The sequence below is a fragment of the Salvelinus fontinalis genome, chromosome 16 (genome assembly GCF_029448725.1).
Source record: "Salvelinus fontinalis isolate EN_2023a chromosome 16, ASM2944872v1, whole genome shotgun sequence".
In the NCBI taxonomy this organism is placed as follows: Eukaryota; Metazoa; Chordata; class Actinopteri; order Salmoniformes; family Salmonidae; genus Salvelinus; species Salvelinus fontinalis.
The window spans coordinates 19,567,586-19,586,415 of NC_074680.1; the positions used below are offsets into that span (position 1 = coordinate 19,567,586).

Below are 18,830 nucleotides of genomic sequence, written 5' to 3' on the forward strand. Positions count from 1 at the left end.
TCTCCTCTATCTTCTCCTCTATCCTCTCCTCTATCTTCTCCTCTATCCCCTCCTCCATCTATCCTCTCCTCTATCCTCTCCTCTATCCTCTCCTCTATCCTCTCCTCTATCCTCTCCTCTATCGTCTCCTCTATCCTCTCCTCTATCCTCTCCTCTATCCTCTCCTCTATCTTCTCCTCTATCTTCTCCTCTATCCTCTCCTCTATCCCCTCCTCCATCTATCCTCTCCTCTATCCTCTCCTCTCCTCTATCCTCTCCTCTATCCTCTCCTCTATCCTCTCCTCTATCCTCTCCTCTATCTTCTCCTCTATCCTCTCCTCTATCCTCTCCTCTATCTTCTCCTCTATCCTCTCCTCTATCCTCTCCTCCATCTATCCTCTCCTCTATCTTCTCCTCTATCCTCTCCTCTATCTTCTCCTCTATCCTATCCTCTAACTTCTCGTCTATCTTCTCCTCTATCCTCTCCTCCATCCTCTCCTCTATCTTCTCCTCTATCCTGTCCTCTATTATATCCTCTCATCTCCCCTATCCTCTCATCTCCTCTCCTCTATCTTCTCCTCTATCCTCTCCTCTATCCTCTCCTCTATCCTCTCCTCTATCCTCTCCTCCATCTATGCTCTCCTCTATATTCTCCTCTATCTTCTCCTCTATCCTCTCCTCTATCCTCTCATCTATCTTCTCCTCTATATTCTCCTCTATCCTCTCCTCTATCTTCTCCTCTATACTCTCCTCCATCTATCCTCTCCTCTATCTATCCTCTCCTCTATCTTCTCCTCTATTCTCTCCTCTATCCTGTCCTCTATTATATCCTCACCTCTCCTCTATCCCCTCTCCTCTCCTCCGAGTTAAATGGAAGGTACAGAGGAGCAAGCTAGGTTTGTTCGTTCCTTTTCATCCAATAGCGACAGTACTGTTTTTAAGGCCATGAACGAAAGAAAGTAAAGAAGTTGAGGTCATCTGTTTTTAATACTGTACAGTAGAACACATCATTCATCACATCCAGCTGAACTAATGATTGACCACTATAGGATCCCTCATTGACTGGCTTTCTGTGCTACACTGTAATTGTGTACAAAATATGTATGCTGGAGTTGACTAGGGTTGGATGGAAACTATTTGGTACTAACCAAGCTTACTGGGTAACAAGAAGTTGAAGTTTCAAAAGATCTGAAACCGTAATGTAATGCTGAATGGGGAGGGAAGGAAGGAGGGCAGGAAGATACTTTTGAGAATCCATTGCATCAGCATGCTCAAGATTGATACGTTGTAAAATATTTAAGACGCTTCATGCATTCTTGCAAAAACACAAAGTAGTCAATTGTGTCAACACTGCTCCCTCCTTTGTTTTTTGATTTGACTAGCCCCTCCTCCCATCCTCTCCTCTTACCATGGTCCAGATCTCATGTTTACATAGTGATTTGGTTACTGAGATTGACATATAATTACATCAAGTCCAACAGTCAAGCCAAAAGCAAAGCAAACAGCCAGTGCATGGAAATCATGTTTTGACATAGCTGGTTGCCTTCTGCATTTCATAGACATCAATTTATTCTGTCATGGTTGGGATGACACTTTCCTTTTTCCCCCTTTAAAGCTGATGCACTTAGAAATGCTATGCATATTTTAATATGAAGGCCTGTGCCCAGAAGACCGTATATTGATTATATTAAAACTTATTTCGCCATATAACATTATATCTAGTCCTACTTGATATGCTAACTGTATTACCATAAAACTACAATGTAGAGCTGTCAAAATGGATCTCCTTAATGTCTTGAAGCCATGCCATGTACATCAACATTGACTGCTTGACAACAATGACTGTCAGATCGTAATGTGTTCAAATAAAGTTTGGCATATACAATGCCAAGGAGTGAGAACATGGAGCAAAACGTAGAATGTTCAAACATGCCTTGGCTTTGATTCTGATCATATTGAAGACTGAATACGACAGAAGACACATCAACCGTATCAGTCTCTTATCACGGACCCAGACGCTAGTAGCTACCTTGGCAACAAGCTGAAAGAAAGCATACTTTCTTTCCCCCAAAAGTGTGCTATTCTCTCTCTCTCTCTCTCTCTATTCTATTCCAAAAGCCTTTTATGGATTTCCAAAGTGAGCGCATCAGAAACCTAGAGGAGCTTAGAGACGCGCTACACGTGTTTGTTGACTGACTTTGTCTTTGGTCTTTGTGGCTGGAGAGGCCATTACCCAGAACCAGGCCAGGCTTCACAGGGCACCACGCAACACTAGAAGGCATGTCTAGTCATGGTACAATGAGCAGAACCCACCTGCATGGTGACTAGCTGTCCGGAGCTGGCTGCAACAAATAACACACTATCCCTGATGCTCAGTTGAAGTCGGATGTTTACATACACTTAGGTTGGAATCATTAAAACTCGTTTTTCAACCACTCCACAAATTTCTTGTTAACAAACTTTCGTTTTGGCAAGTCGGTTAGGACATCTACTTTGTGCAGGACAAGTATTTTTTCCAACAATTGTTTACAGACAGATTATTTCACTTATAATCCCCTGTATCACAATTCCAGTGGTTCAGAAGATTACATACACTAAGTTGACTGTGCCTTTAAACAGCTTGGAAAATTCCAGAAAATGATGTCATGGCTTTAGAAGCTTCTGATAGGCTAATTGACATAATTTGAGTCAATTGGAGGTGTACCTGTTGATGTTGTCACAGCCGTTTAAAGGAGTGGACCAAGGAACAGCGTTTTGAGCGTACATACTTCTTTATTTAAAAATAAACGAACACTAAACAACTAACAAAATAACAAACGTAACGTGACGCCAACGTAGTGCTCACAGGCAACTAAACATGGACAACTAACGATAAACAGCTGTCTCTGATTGGGAACCCATTCAGGCCACCATAAACCTACATACCCCTAGACAATACAAAATCCCCATAGATGACCAAAAAACCCGAGACAAGACAAAAAACCCTAAACAATACAAAAACTAAACAAACCACCCTTGTCACACCCTGACCTAACCAAATAATAAAGAAAGCAAATATAACTAAAGTCAGAGCGTGACAGTACCCCCCCCTACCAAAGGTGCGGACTCCCGGCCGCAAACCTAAACCTATATGGGAGGGTCTGGGTGGGCATTTCTCCACGGTAGCGGCTCTGGTGAGGGACGTAGACCCCGCTCCACCTCTGGCTTGGCCCACTTAGGTGGCGCCTCTAGAGCGGGGACCCTCGCCGCCGACCCTGGACTGGGCAGCTCCGGACAGGAGGGCGACTCTGGCAGCTCCGGACAGGAGGGCGACTCTGGCAGCTCCGGACAGGAGGGAGACTCTGGCAGCTCCGGACAGGAGGGAGACTCTGGCAGCTCCGGACAGGAGGGAGACTCTGGCCGCTCCGGACAGGAGGGAGACTCTGGCCGCTCCGGACAGGAGGGAGACTCTGGCCGCTCCGGACAGGAGGGAGACTCTGGCAGCTCCGGACAGGAGGGAGACTCTGGCAGCTCCGGACAGGAGGGAGACTCTGGCAGCTCCGGACAGGAGGGAGACTCTGGCAGCTCCGGACAGGAGGGAGACTCTGGCAGCTCCGGACAGGAGGGAGACTCTGGCAGCTCCGGAAAGGAGGGAGACTCTGGCAGCTCCGGGCTAGGGAGACACACAGGAGACCTGGCTCTGGGAGCAGGCACAGGACTCACCAGGCTGGGGAGACATCCAGGAGGCCTCTTCCTTGGCCGAGGCACCGGATACACTGGGCCGTGGGGGAGCACTGGAGATCTGGTGCATAGCCTTGGCACCACTCTTCCAGGCTGAATGCCCACTCTAGCCCGGCACCTCCAGAGCGCAAGCACAGGTCGAACCGGGCTGTGGGGGAGCACTGGAGCTCTGGTGCTTAGCACTTGCACCGCTCCTCTTGGCTGCATGCCCACCTTAGCCCGGAACGTGTGGGGAGCTGGAACAGGCCGCACTGGGTTCTCCTGGGGAACTGGGAAAACCGTGCCTAGAGCCGGCGCAGGACTCACCGGGCTGTGGAAGCGCACTGGAGGTCTGGAGCGCCAAGCTGGCACAAGACGCGCAGGGCTGGGGAGGCGCACAGAAGGCCTGGTGCGTGGGGCTGGCACAGTCTTCACCAGACATCTAGCACGCACCTCAGGACGAGTATGGAGAGCTGTCTCAGGTGACATCAACTCGAGGACATGCTCCCTAGGGCGAATGTCGTGCCTCATGCGCCAACACAGCAGCTCTCTCATAGCTCTCTCCTCCAATCTCCCCATCAACTCCCTAACTGTCTCTGCTTCGCTACCCTCGCTCACCTCCGATTTCACCCCGACTGACTCTGGTTCCATCCTCGGCTCCGCCGACCGTCCCGTGTGCCACCCCCCCAAAAAAAGTATTGGGGCTGCCTCTCCTGGCCACGCTGCTTGGTCCTTTGGTGGTGGGTAGTTCTGTCACGGCCGTTTAAAGGAGTGGACCAGGGAGCAGCGTTTTGAGCGTACATACTTCTTTATTAAAAAAAAAACGAACACTAAACAACTAACAAAATAACAAACGAAACGTGAAGCCAACGTAGTGCTCACAGGCAACTAAACATGGACAACTACCCACCAAACCAACATGGAAAATGGCAACCTAAATAGGCTCCCCAATCAGAGTCAACGATAAACAGCTGTCTCTGTTTGGGAACTCATTCAGTCCACCATAAACCTACATACCCCGAGACAATACAAAATCCCCATAGATGACCAAAAACCCCTAGACAATACAAAAACTAAACAAACCGCCCTTGTCACACCCTGACCTAACCAAATAATAAAGAAAGCAAATATAACAAAAGTCAGGGCGTGACAGATGTATTTCAAGGCCTACCTTCAAACTCAGTGCCTCTGCTTGACATCATGGTAAAATCAAAATAAATCAGCCAAGACCTCAGAAAAAAAATGCTAGACCTCCACAATTCTGGTTCATCCATGTCTGGTTCATCCAAACGCCTAAAGTTACCACGTTTATCTGTACAAACAATAATACGCAAGTATAAACACCATGGGACCACGCAGCCGTCATACCGCTCAGGAAGGAGACGCGTTCTGTCTCCTAGAGATGAACGTACTTTGGTGCGAAAAGTGCAAATCAATCCCAGAACAACAGCAAAGGACTTGTGAAGATGCTGGAGGAAACATAACCTGAAAGGCCGCTCAGCAAGGAAGAAGCCATTGCTCCAAAACCGCCATAAAAAAGCCAGACTACGGTTTGCAACTGCACATGGGGACAAAGATCGTACTTTTTGGAGAAATGTCCTCTGGTCTGATGAAACAAAATTAGAACTGTTTGGCCATAATGACCATCGTTATGTTTAGAAGAAAAATGGGTACGCTTGCAAGCCGAAGAACACCATCCCAACCGTGAAGCACGGGGGTGGCAGCATCATGTTGTGGGGGTGATTTGCTGCAGGAGGGACTGGTGTACTTCACAAAATAGATGGCATCATGAGGCAGGGAAACTAGGTGGATATATTGAAGCAACATCTCAAGACATCAGTCAGGAAGTTAAAGCTTGGTCGCAAATGGGTCTTCCAAATTGACAATGACCCCAAGCATACTTCCAAAGTTGTGGCAAAATGGCTTAAGGACAACAAAGTCAAGGTATTGGAGTGGCCATCACAAAGCCCTGACCTCAATCCTATAGAAAATGTGTGGGCAGAACTGAAAAAGCGTGTGCGAGCAAGGAGGCCTACAAACCTGACTCAGTTACACCAGCTCTGTCAGGAGGAATGGGCCAAAATTCACCCAACTTTTTGTGGGAAGCTTGTGGAAGGCTACCCAAAACGTTTGACCCAAGATAAACACTTTAAAGGCAATGCTACCAAATACTAATTGAGTGTTTATAAACTTCTGACCCACTGGAAATGAGATGAAAGAAATAAAAGCTGAAATAAATCATTTTCTCTACTATTATTCTGACATGTCACATTCTTAAAATAAATTGGTGATCCTAACTGACCTAAGACAGGGAATTTTTACTAGGATTAAATGGCAGGAATTGTGAAAATCTTAGTTTAAATGTATTTGTCTGAGGTGTATGTAAACTTCCAACTTCAACTGTATATGTTAGATGTGCAGGTGTGTGTGTGTGTGTGTGTGTGTGTGTGTGTGTGTGTGTGTGTGTGTGTGTGTGTGTGTGTGTGTGTGTGTGTGTGTGTGTGTGTGTGTGTGTGTGTGTGTGTGTGTGTGTGTGATGTACAAACATTGCTCATTGAGAAAAGAGAGTGAACTATCTTTTTCTGAATGTTGGATCCTATGTAGACCTATATCAACCAGACTCACCTTTGGATACTGGTATATTTCTAAAACATAGATAGTTGAAAGGAACAAGTTTAAAAGAACAAACAAAACCCCAAACTTTTCCACTCCGGTCAAAATCCCCAACACCATGACCGCATGGGCAAGTTAATAACAACCAGCTCTGATGCCCAACATCCAGGCATCCTATGCCTTTTTAAGCTTATTTTATTCATCTTTTAGAAAAGCCTTACAGGCACATGAATCAATTAATTATGTCTGAAATGCTACCAAACGCAGCTCATGAATAGCGCACATGGTTTCTGCCAAAATCGTGTGTCAATCACGCTACCGCGGCAACAGCTATGTAATTACAGCTAGTCCACGTCTAAAACAGCCGCAACACCACATTCAAAGAACGTCCCAAATTACACATTACATGGACCTGTATGCACTTAATTTAACTTTGATCTTATAAAAAAAATGCTGACTTTAGCCTCGTCTCCTGCAAAGAAAGTAAATGAATGGTATAGTATGGGGGCTATGCTACAGTAGGTAGGCTGCTTTGAACTAGCATGACAGAATTTACACCCCAGGATGTTTTTCTTCAAAATCTATTTTTTTTCTAAATGAAACATCTACAATTACTAACAAATGTGCTTAATTATTTCGGCTATTTATTCACAAGTCTTAAGGTAAATGAATATAAAAGTAGTTTGATGTGCATGCAGTCTTTTGAATGCCTATAACTGGCTGGTGTGGGCCAGAGCAGAGTGTAGCTCAGTGGAAATGACCCAAGGCAATATTACAGTACTCTTGAAGTGGGGTACTGTAGATTAGTTCATCTAGGTGAAAATCAAACCAATCATAAAACCAGTCAGTTGATTGTATTAAACACCTCAGTAAAATAATCACCATTACAACAGGTGGACATAGCAGTTGTATTTCAAGTAAGATCAACATTTTTAGAATACTTTAGCTATGCTTGATTGGGTTTGTCTGGTGCAATAAAACCAATAGAATAGTTCCAAAAAGTGCAACGCCGCTCATCTGTACACTCCAGACAGACTCAAGCAAACACTAAACATATTTGAAAAGAAAACAAATACTACTTTAATCCAGGTCGAAAGTACCTCAGACTACAATTTCAGGAAGTCTATACAACACATTAGCTGTGTTATTTTTGGAAGACAAAGAAAGAAACAGGTGGAAGAAGAGGAAGAAAAAATGAAAAGAAAGCCGTTGAAATAATGGTAGGGGTACTGAGAAACAGCTAAATAATTCATATAACTTTACAATCTGAGGGAAAAGTAGGTCAGAATAAACAAAGAATAAAACACATCAAAGGGAGAAAAAAATGCAACAAAGTCATAACGTAGTAGCTACCATATACCAGGAGTAAGCTCATGCAATGTTCATAAGGCATCAGACAGACAGAGCACGCTCAAATCACAGCTTTGGAATACAGAGGAAGAGGAAGGAGGAAAAACCCATCCCAAACACTTGTAGGAAGGTGAACTGGGGAGGCAACACACACAGCTAACGTCATATAGTCATCCCAAATCAATACAAACATGGTTGAACACCCTGCCTTGAGCCCCCCTATACCCCTGAAAATGTGTCATATAGCTGTGGCTCTTGCTGCTTGGCTTTGTCTGCCAATAGGGCCAGCCTGAGCATGCCTATCTATACACACTTCAGGGTGTGACTAAGCTACATTGCATACAACTATAATGTCCATTATGTATTGTTTGTTTGTTTTTTCTTTAGTTGTTTTGTGTTCTTCTCGTCTGTCATTGGTCTTTGTTTTCATTGTTTCATGTTATTATAAGTAAAATGTATATTCTATTTTAAAAGTATTCTGTCCAAGTGCTTTTCAGTGGTGTGTTAACTATAGTGCCCTCCATAATTATTGAGACAGTGATGGACAGTGATTTGTTTTTCTTTTGTCTCTATACTGTTTGAATAGAGACAAAATTCAAACAATGACTGTGAGGTTAAAGTGCAGACTGTCAGCTTTAATTATTTGAGGGTATTTTCATCCATATTGGGTGAACCGTATAGACATTTTGTACATAGTCCTCCCATTTTAGTATTTCACTTATATGTCTATTAAAGTAGTAAAAAGTGTAGCAAAAAATGTTTGGTCCCATATTCATAGCACACAATGATTACATCATGCTTGTGACTCTACAAATGTGTTGGATGCAAATACAAGTATAATGTTTCTGAACACTTGTACAATAATGTAGATGTTACCATAATTAGGGATAATCCTGAATGAATCCTGAATAATGGTGAGTGAGAAAGTTAGACACACAAATATCATACCTCCAAGATATGCTAACCTCTCACCATTACAATAACATGGGAGGTTAGCTTTTTTGGGGGTGTGTGATGTGATATTTGAAAGTCAATGCATGCTGTAGTCATTGCGCGCTATGAACATGGGATCAAATATGGGACTAATTAATTCACTTTTTACTACACATATGTGAACTTGTCCCAATAATTTTGGTCCCCTAATATTGGGGGACTAAATACAAAAAGTCCTGTCGTTTCTATACGGTTCACCCAGTATGGATGAAAACACCCTCAAATGAAAGCTGACAGTCTGAACTTTAATCTTACAGTCCTTGTTTGATTTCAAAACCAAACATTTGGAGTATAGAGCCAAAAGAAGAAAAAATCCATCACTGTCCCAATGATTACGGAGGGCACTGTACATACAACAAATACACAAGCATGACAAAAATAAAACAAATCCAACCATTCATTGAGAGCTTGCTTAGCGTTGTCAAGCTGGTGACATGACAATACCATTCTGTAAATCAGTTTCAACAATGGACTGTTTTCAGAGCACCACTGCCTCCTTGGGTTCCTAACATAATCTACACCCATAGTAGTGACTCCTATTAACACTCCATCAAATGTCTCTCCTCTATTCTCAGGACTGACCTATGACCTACCCCCGACAATAGACGAGAGTCTAAACGGCATCATTTAAAAAACACACACACACGGATTGACATGCTCTAGCTAAGATTCCACTTATACACTCCCTCCTAGAAAGATATTTCAGCAGGCCACCTGCCACGCGATATATTCGAGTTCAGTCTTAAGGCCTGTCTCTCTCTTTCTCTTCAATAGGTAGCTTAATTTACTTCGTACAACATCAGGTTGGTTTCTAGAGCTGGGGACAGACATGGCTTTAAACACAATGGAGGAGGTCAGGTGGTGGTCCATTATATCAAACTGGGGGCCCTTGTCTGTCAGGTGAAAATAGGCAAACACAGAAAATTGGAGACCAAGGACCATTTTGAATCGAAATCAAATCATTAAAAACGGTATATTATACCTACAAATCACAGGAGGTTGGTGGCACCTTAATTGGGGAGGCCAGGCTCATGGTAATGGCTGGAGCGGAATGGGTGGAATGGTATCAAAAACATTAAACACCTGGTTTCCATGGTTTCCAAGTGTTTGATGCCATTCAATTCGCTACATTCCAGCCATTATTATGAGCCGTCCTCCCCTCAGCAGCTTCCACTGCTACACATGCTTCATTGACGTACCATGAATGAGAATAAAGTAGACAGCACCACCACTACCATGTACAGCAACATCTACTGCTAAGCTAAGGGCTAACTGACACTCAGCCCTTAATGAAGTGTATTAATGGTGACAGGTACTGAGACAGAAAATGAGGGACTCATTCTCATCTTCCTGCACCTGATCAAGGCCGATAGCTCAATCCCTGTGTGCTGTTGTCTAGGGGCGGAAGGGGGGTGTGTGTGTGTGTGTGTGTGTGTGTGTGTGTGTGTGTGTGTGTGTGTGTGTGTGTGTGTGTGTGTGTGTGTGTGCGTGTGTGTGCGTGTGTGTGTGTGTGTCAGATATGAGGAGAGGGGCGAGGTGGGGATCAGGGGAGAGTGGAGCAGACTGCTAGTTCACCTCAGAGAGCTTGGTAAACGAGAAGAGACAGGTGTGCTGGGGAACCTGGGCCGCAGGTGGCCATCCTTCTCACCAACAGCCATTTATCTCAATTTCACCCTGAGCTGCAAACCGCTTACAACTCACACACACTGTCCGGCCCGTACGTTCAGACGCCGTTTAAACTAATCATGGTGGCAGAATGGGGCCTAGCTTCATCAGCATAGAGAAACCCATCTAAACCTAGCTACCTACCGCATAGTGTACACCACTTTAAAGGCACACACACACACACACACACACACACACACACACACACACACACACACACACACACACACACACACACACACACACACACACACACAGTGTTTCTCTTCATCTCAGTTGGAATGTGGCATCTACTTAGGCTGACTAAGAAGCCATATTGCTAGTGACTACTCTCAATAGCCAGATACAGAACATGAAGAGCTGTAGGAAGCTATAGCCAAGGTGTGTTAGTATTCATCTGGAACCTCAGTATCCATGACCTAGAGAAACAGTCTGAACATGTGCTGCAGGTTCTGCTTCCCGGCATGTGGGCCCTACTCAAAATGTGTGTGTAGGCCTACAGGAATGTAGTGTGTGTACTGTCCTGGGGTACAGGCCTACAGGAATGTAGTGTGTGTACTGTCCTGGGGTACAGGCCTACAGGAATGTAGTGTGTGTACTGTCCTGGGGTACAGGACTACTGGAATGTAGTGTGTGTACTGTCCTGGGGTACAGGCCTACAGGAATGTAGTGTGTGTACTGTCCTGGGGTACAGGCCTACAGGAATGTAGTGTGTGTACTGTCCTGGGGTACAGGACTACTGGAATGTAGTGTGTGTACTGTCCTGGGGTACAGGACTACTGGAATGTAGTGTGTGTACTGTCCTGGGGTGTAGGCCTACAGGAATGTAGTGTGTGTACTGTCCTGGGGTACAGGACTACTGGAATGTAGTGTGTGTACTGTCCTGGGGTACAGGACTACTGGAATGTAGTGTGTGTACTGTCCTGGGGTGTAGGCCTACAGGAATGTAGTGTGTGTACTGTCCTGGGGTACAGGCCTACAGGAATGTAGTGTGTGTACTGTCCTGGGGTACAGGCCACTGGAATGTAGTGTGTGTACTGTCCTGGGATACAAGCCTACATTAATGTAGTGTCTGTACTGTCCTGGGGTGTAGACCTACAGGAATGTAGTGTCTGTACTGTCCTGGGGTACAGGCCTACAGGAATGTAGTGTCTGTACTGTCCTGGGATACAAGCCTACATTAATGTAGTGTGTGTACTGTCCTGGGGTACAGGCCTACAGGAATGTAGTGTGTGTACTGTCCTGGGGTACAGGCCTACAGGAATGTAGTGTGTGTACTGTCCTGGGGTACAGGCCTACTGGAATGTAGTGTGTGTACTGTCCTGGGGTACAGGCCTACAGGAATGTAGTGTGTGTACTGTCCTGGGGTACAGGCCTACAGGAATGTAGTGTGTGTACTGTCCTGGGGTACAGGCCTACAGGAATGTAGTGTGTGTACTGTCCTGGGGTACAGGCCTACAGGAATGTAGTGTGTGTACTGTCCTGGGGTACAGGACTACTGGAATGTAGTGTGTGTACTGTCCTGGGGTACAGGCCTACAGGAATGTAGTGTGTGTACTGTCCTGGGGTACAGGCCTACAGGAATGTAGTGTGTGTACTGTCCTGGGGTACAGGACTACTGGAATGTAGTGTGTGTACTGTCCTGGGGTGTAGGCCTACAGGAATGTAGTGTGTGTACTGTCCTGGGGTACAGGCCTACAGGAATGTAGTGTGTGTACTGTCCTGGGGTACAGGCCTACAGGAATGTAGTGTGTGTACTGTCCTGGGGTACAGGCCTACTGGAATGTAGTGTGTGTACTGTCCTGGGGTACAAGCCTACATTAATGTAGTGTGTGTACTGTCCTGGGGTACAGGCCTACAGGAATGTAGTGTCTGTACCTTTCTGGGGTGTAGTTCTACAGGAATGTAGTGTGTGTACTGTCCTGGGGTACAGGCCTACATGAATGTAGTGTGTGTACTGTCCTGGGGTACAGGCCTACAGGAATGTAGTGTGTGTACTGTCCTGGGGTGTAGGCCTACAGGAATATAGTGTGTGTACTGTCCTGGAGTGTAGGCCTGTCTGCCTGTTTGTAAGGCAGCACATAAGCAGTGTAGACCTGTCTGCCTGTTTGTAAGGCAGCACATAAGGGGGTGTAGGCATGTCTGCCTGTTTGTAAGGCAGCACATACGGGGGTGTAGGCCTGTCTGCCTGTTTGTAAGGCAGCACATAAGGGGGTGTAGGCCTGTCTGCCTGTTTGTAAGGCAGCACATAAGGCAGTGTAGACCTGTCTGCCTGTTTGTAAGGCAGCACATACGGGGGTGTAGGCCTGTCTGCCTGTTTGTAAGGCAGCACATAAGGGGGTGTAGACCTGTCTGCCTGTTTGTAAGGCAGCACATACGGGGGTGTTGGCCTGTCTGCCTGTTTGTAAGGCAGCACATACGGGGGTGTAGGCCTGTCTGCCTGTTTGTAAGGCAGCACATAAGGGGGTGTAGGCCTGTCTGCCTGTTTGTAAGGCAGCACATAAGGGGGTGTAGGCCTGTCTGCCTGTTTGTAAGGCAGCACATAAGGGGGTGTAGGCCTGTCTGCCTGTTTGTAAGGCAGCACATAAGGGGGTGTAGGCCTGTCTGCCTGTTTGTAAGGCAGCACACAAGGGGGTGTAGGCCTGTCTGCCTGTTTGTAAGGCAGCACATAAGGGGGTGTAGACCTGTCTGCCTGTTTGTAAGGCAGCACATAAGGGGGTGTAGACCTGTCTGCCTGTTTGTAAGGCAGCACATAAGGGGGTGTAGGCCTGTCTGCCTGTTTGTAAGGCAGCACATAAGGGGGTGTAGGCCTGTCTGCCTGTTTGTAAGGCAGCACATAAGGGGGTGTAGGCCTGTCTGCCTGTTTGTAAGGCAGCACATAAGGGGGTGTAGGCCTGTCTGCCTGTTTGTAAGGCAGCACATAAGGGGGTGTAGGCCTGTCTGCCTGTTTGTAAGGCAGCACATAAGGGGGTGTAGGCCTGAGACTCATAATACATACAGACTGTGATGAGCTATTAAGAAGTGCTTTTTTCTCAAAGTGTTACATCAATAAATCCCCTTTATTCAGGCCGACAGTAATCCTGCCCTCACCCCTGTGCTGTACATCAGAGGGAGGGAGGGAGGGAGGGAGAGCTAGAGGAATTATGCTCCATGTTCATTTCCTAATGTGTAAGCCTAGGTCTTTTACTACAAAGGATCTGAAAGAGGGGAGAACTGAAAAGACTTCTGAAGCTGTAAGACGAAGAGACGTAGTCTCAGAGGAATATGTCAAAACTCAACTTCCCACAATTGCACTGACTAGTCACCCACTATGATGCCTTTTATCTTCCCCAGTTTGACAACACAGAGCAGTTTGCCCTGTTTTATAAAGGGACAGTCAGTGTTCCCCTGAGAAGTGTATCATTTATCAACTCTCAAAGCCATAAAGCCAGGTCAAATACGAGTATTACTGTCTACATACTGTATTGTCTTTGGATGGCAAAGGAAGAGAGGGAACCTTAATTTGAACTGTAGTTACCTAGACAAAATATAGCTAACTCCCCTTAGATCAATTAACTCAATATCAGAAATAATATAAAAGCAAAATTACATAAAAAATCTAAATTACATAAAAAGCTCCTGTGTAAAATAAGAAAGTGTCACACCCTGATCTGTTTCACCTGTCTTTGTGCTTGTCTCCACCCCCCTCCAGGTGTCGCCCATCTTCCCCATTATCCCTGTGTATTTATACCTGTGTTCTCTGTTTGTCTGTTGCCAGTTCGTCTTGTTTGTTCAAGCCTACCAGCGGTTTGTCTCAGCTCCTGTTTTTCCTTAATCTCTCTTTTCTCGTCCTCCTGGTTTTGACCTGTGCCTGTCCTGACCCTGTACCCGCCTGCCTGACCGCTGCCTGTCCTGACCCTGTACCCGCCTGCCTGACCGCTGCCTGTCCTGACCCTGTACCCGCCCGCCTGACCGCTGCCTGTCTCTGAGCCTTCCTGCCGTCCTGTACCTTTGCTCCACCTCTGGATTACTGAACTCTGCCTGTCCTTGACCCTGAGCCTGCCTGCCGTCCTGTACCTTTGCTCCACCTCTGGATTACTGAAGTCTGCCTGTCCTTGACCCTGACCCTGCCTGCCGTCCTGTAACTTTGCTCCACATATGGATTACTGAAGTCTGCCTGTCCCTGTCCCTGAGCCTGCCTGCCGTCCTGTACCTTTGCTCCACATATGGATTACTGAAGTCTGCCTGTCCCTGTCCCTGAGCCTGCCTGCCGTCCTGTACCTTTGCTCCACATATGGATTACTGAAGTCTGCCTGTCCCTGTCTCTGAACCTGCCTGCCGTCCTGTACCTTTGCTCCACCTCTGGATTACTGAAGTCTGCCCGTCCCTGACCCTGAGCCTGCCTGCCGTCCTGTACCTTTGCTCCACCTCTGGATTACTGAAGTCTGCCCGTCCCTGACCCTGAGCCTGCCTGCTGTCCTGTACCTTTGCTCCACCTCTGGATTACTGAAGTCTGCCTGTCCCTGACCCTGAGCCTGCCTGCCGTCCTGTACCTTTGCTCCACCTCTGGATTACTGAAGTCTGCCTGTCCCTGTCCCTGAGCCTGCCTGCCGTCCTGTACCTTTGCTCCACATATGGATTACTGAAGTCTGCCTGTCCCTGTCCCTGAGCCTGCCTGCCGTCCTGTACCTTTGCTCCACCTCTGGATTACTGAAGTCTGCCTGTCCCTGTCCCTGAGCCTGCCTGCCGTCCTGTACCTTTGCTCCTACTCTGGATTATCGACTCCTACCTGCCTTGACCTGTCGTTTGCCTGCCCCTGTTGTTACAATAAACATTGTTACTTCACACAGTCTGCATTTGGGTCTTACCTTGATTCCTGATAGAAAGAACATTACGACAAAACTTCCTGGGGGATTGCTAATTACACATGCCAATCTATGCTGCTCAAAATTCACCATAAAATAGCTTATTGAAAACATGTCAAAAACTACAGAAGCTAACATCATTTCTTTATGATAATAGTGATACCCAAGTGCATCTAGGCCACAGTTTTGGTTCATTTCCTCTACTCCTCCAGCCAGTAAAGTGGAGTTAAGTTGATTTTTACACAAGCTGGCATCCTTAACCATGTTGTCTCTCTAACCAGTCAAGAGAGGGAGGTAGCTGGTACTAGTAACAGTATGTACAGCATCTGAGCTGTGACCTGGTCTGCCCCTGACCAGAAGGAAGAAGGGAAGACAGAGAAGGTAAGGGGGGGGGGGGGGGGGTTACCATGGCGATGAGGTATGTTGTTGCCCTCCTCCAAGGTGGAGTGTCTTGGGCCTAGAGGCTGAACAGGAGCTGGCATTAGCAGGCCTCTCCCAGTAAGGGTCGCTGTGGAGAAACAACGTGAAAATCTCTTAAAGCCTATAAGGAGAGAAGAACAGAATGGACCACAGCCATATATACACAGTACATATATTTAAATATGTATATAATGTATGTACTGTATATATACACAGTATAAATGGTTCTGGGGTGAGCCCCGCTATCCTCTCCCCTCAAATCCGCACAGATCATATATTGCACATACAGCAGATAACAGATAGAAAGCAGATAGAACATGCAGTTCTAATTTCAGGTTGTCACATTTTTCACAGTATTCAGTAAAAGATATTTTTTCTAAATGATCCTGTACTACTAGAGAAAATGTAATGTACGCAAGCATGCAATCATTTCCAATCAACAGTTACATGAAAACATAGTGTGGGATGTGGGTGGGTTGATTTAGTCACGTAGAACCATACATTTGAGCCAGTTTGCTACAGCAGGAAAATAATACTGCAATAACAGGAAATGTCAATTATTATGTGGATTATTATAATAATTATACATTTACATTTTTTTGGACCCCCTTTTTCGTCCCAATTCAGATCTTGTCTCATCACTGTAACTCCCCAACGGGCTCGGAAAAGGCGAAGGTCGAGTCATGCGTACTTCAAAACATGACCCAACAAACCGCGCTCCTTAACACCTGCTCGATTAACCCGGAAGCCAGCCGCAGCAATGTGTCGGAGGAAACACCGTTCAACTGACGACGAAGTCAGCCTGCAGGCGCCTGGTCCCCCACAAGGAGTCACTAGAGCATGATGAGCCAAGTAAAGCCCCCCCGGCCAAACCCTCCCCTAACCCGGATGACGCTGGGCCAATTGTGCGTTGCTCTAAGGGACTCCCGGTCAGATTGAACCCCAGGCTCTAGTGACGCCGCAACACTGCGATGCAGTGCCTTAGACCACAGCTAGCAGTGTGATGCAGTGCCTTAGACCACAGCTAGCAGTGTGATGCAGTGCCTTAGACCACAGCTAGCAGTGTGATGCAGTGCCTTAGACCACAGCTAGCAGTGTGATGCAGTGCCTTAGACCACAGCTAGCAGTGTGATGCAGTGCCTTAGACCACAGCTAGCAGTGTGATGCAGTGCCTTAGACCACAGCTAGCAGTGTGATGCAGTGCCTTAGACCACAGCTAGCAGTGTGATGCAGTGCCTTAGACCACAGCTAGCAGTGTGATGCAGTGCCTTAGACCACAGCTAGCAGTGTGATGCAGTGCCTTAGACCACAGCTAGCAGTGTGATGCAGTGCCTTAGACCACAGCTAGCAGTGTGATGCAGTGCCTTAGACCACAGCTAGCAGTGTGATGCAGTGCCTTAGACCACAGCTAGCAGTGTGATGCAGTGCCTTAGACCACAGCTAGCAGTGTGATGCAGTGCCTTAGACCACAGCTAGCAGTGTGATGCAGTGCCTTAGACCACAGCTAGCAGTGTCTTAGACCACAGCTAGCAGTGTGATGCAGTGCCTTAGACCACAGCTAGCAGTGTGATGCAGTGCCTTAGACCACAGCTAGCAGTGTGATGCAGTGCCTTAGACCACAGCTAGCAGTGTGATGCAGTGCCTTAGACCACAGCTAGCAGTGTGATGCAGTGCCTAGACCACAGCTAGCAGTGTGATGCAGTGCCTTAGACCACAGCTAGCAGTGTGATGCAGTGCCTTAGACCGCTGAGCCACTCAGGAGGCCTAATACGTTTTTCGTAAGGGCAAATCAAGTCTGTAATTTCTAAGTGGAAATTACAAACTTTAGAAGCCTTTTTAAAACTCAAATACACTACGAGCTTGTATTTCTTGCTGTGCAGGAATATTCTCAACAACAAAGAGTGATCAATTAAGATCCTGCATCTGTATGTGCTTAATTTGAGCATGACTAAAGTAAGGTACTTCGTGAGTCTAGGACAGGATTCAGGGATAATCAGTTTGCTTGAAACGCATCCAAATAAAATGAGTCATTGATTCATAGATTTTTGATTTTTGATCAAGACGAGTAATTTTGGAGAGGAATATTTAGGTATTGCAGGGCACAGATTAATTGTACCTGGCTATACTTTCACATTATTACATTGCTGCTGTCAGGTATACATCTGCTTTCTTCCAACTCAGTACACTAGAAAAGACATGCATGTTCAACCCTCTCTCTTTCTCACAATTACAAGCTATTGGACTCCTAGTCCCAGTGCTGTATGCCCTGTGCACCGAATCTGCAGCAAATAGCTTTTATTTGTTAAGGAACCTCCTCACACCATCCTATTAAATAGCAGAAACCTTTACTGAAATGATCTCACTCTGAAGGGGAGAAGCATTTACGGGCTAAGAAAATGGAAGCAGCACTCTCCGGGAGCGTCGCTTGCACTGTACAGCCCTCGCTAGCCAGTTATCTCCCCCAAGATTGATGCCTTTCCCTTTACCACCTTTTGCAAGCCACATGTCATTTAGTACAAATGATTCCCTGTAGGTATGGGGGTATGGGTAATGTCAGCCAGTGCAATATGTTCCACAATATCAGCCCCCCCCTCCCACCACCACTGTACACAGAATGATACTACACACACGCATGCACGCACACAATCACAAGCACACACCCTATCTGGCCTGAATGGTACAAAATGCAGCACAATGGATTTTGTTTCACGGCCACAAAGGTAAATTGCAGACAGCAATGGGAGATTTGGCCCATTTTTCAACGCTGACTATATTACACACTGTACCAGGCATTGTGTTGAATTTATACACTTTTTTCACACGTTGGAGAAAACGAATCCCAACAGCCCCATTCTACTCTATAAAATGCTCCAATGTGGCCTTTAGACAATTCCCTACGAACCAGCCATGTGATTGAAAACATGTCATTTTTACACTGTTTCCTCTCTGTTCCCACTTTGGCACCACAAGCACCTGTGACCCCTTTGTTGTTTTCCGAACATGTTTTTAACTTCCGTCATGCAGGTTGAACATCCACAATTCTCCACATTTCCCATACAGGCTAGACTTAGACAGGTAAGTCAGGAAAGCTGCTTGTGGTTTGGGGCTTGGTGTTTATCCTGATGTTCCTGGGCTGGACCAGGGGGTAGGAAGCCTGGATGGTCAGAAACAGAGCTATCCTGGCACCAGAGGGTTTTTCTGCAGTGAGATATACCACTATAGTGATGCTCATTGGGTGGATAGACAGATATAGAGATCACTGGGAGG

General features: G+C 46.3%; 1 protein-coding gene across 7 annotated transcripts in view; it reads right to left on the reverse strand.

Moving 5' to 3' along the window:
• LOC129812782 (neuronal PAS domain-containing protein 3-like) overlaps positions 1-18,830 on the reverse strand; it is a 366,359-nt gene that overhangs the window by 200,677 nt on the left and 146,852 nt on the right. For 4 of the 7 annotated variants that reach the window (XM_055864644.1, XM_055864646.1, XM_055864649.1 and 1 more), the window contains one exon: positions 15,550-15,651. The exons of the other annotated variants lie outside the window; for them this stretch is intronic. In XM_055864644.1, the coding sequence (XP_055720619.1) occupies positions 15,550-15,651 (102 nt within the window). The remainder of the gene's footprint in view (positions 1-15,549; positions 15,652-18,830) is intronic. 7 annotated transcript variants of the gene reach the window in all.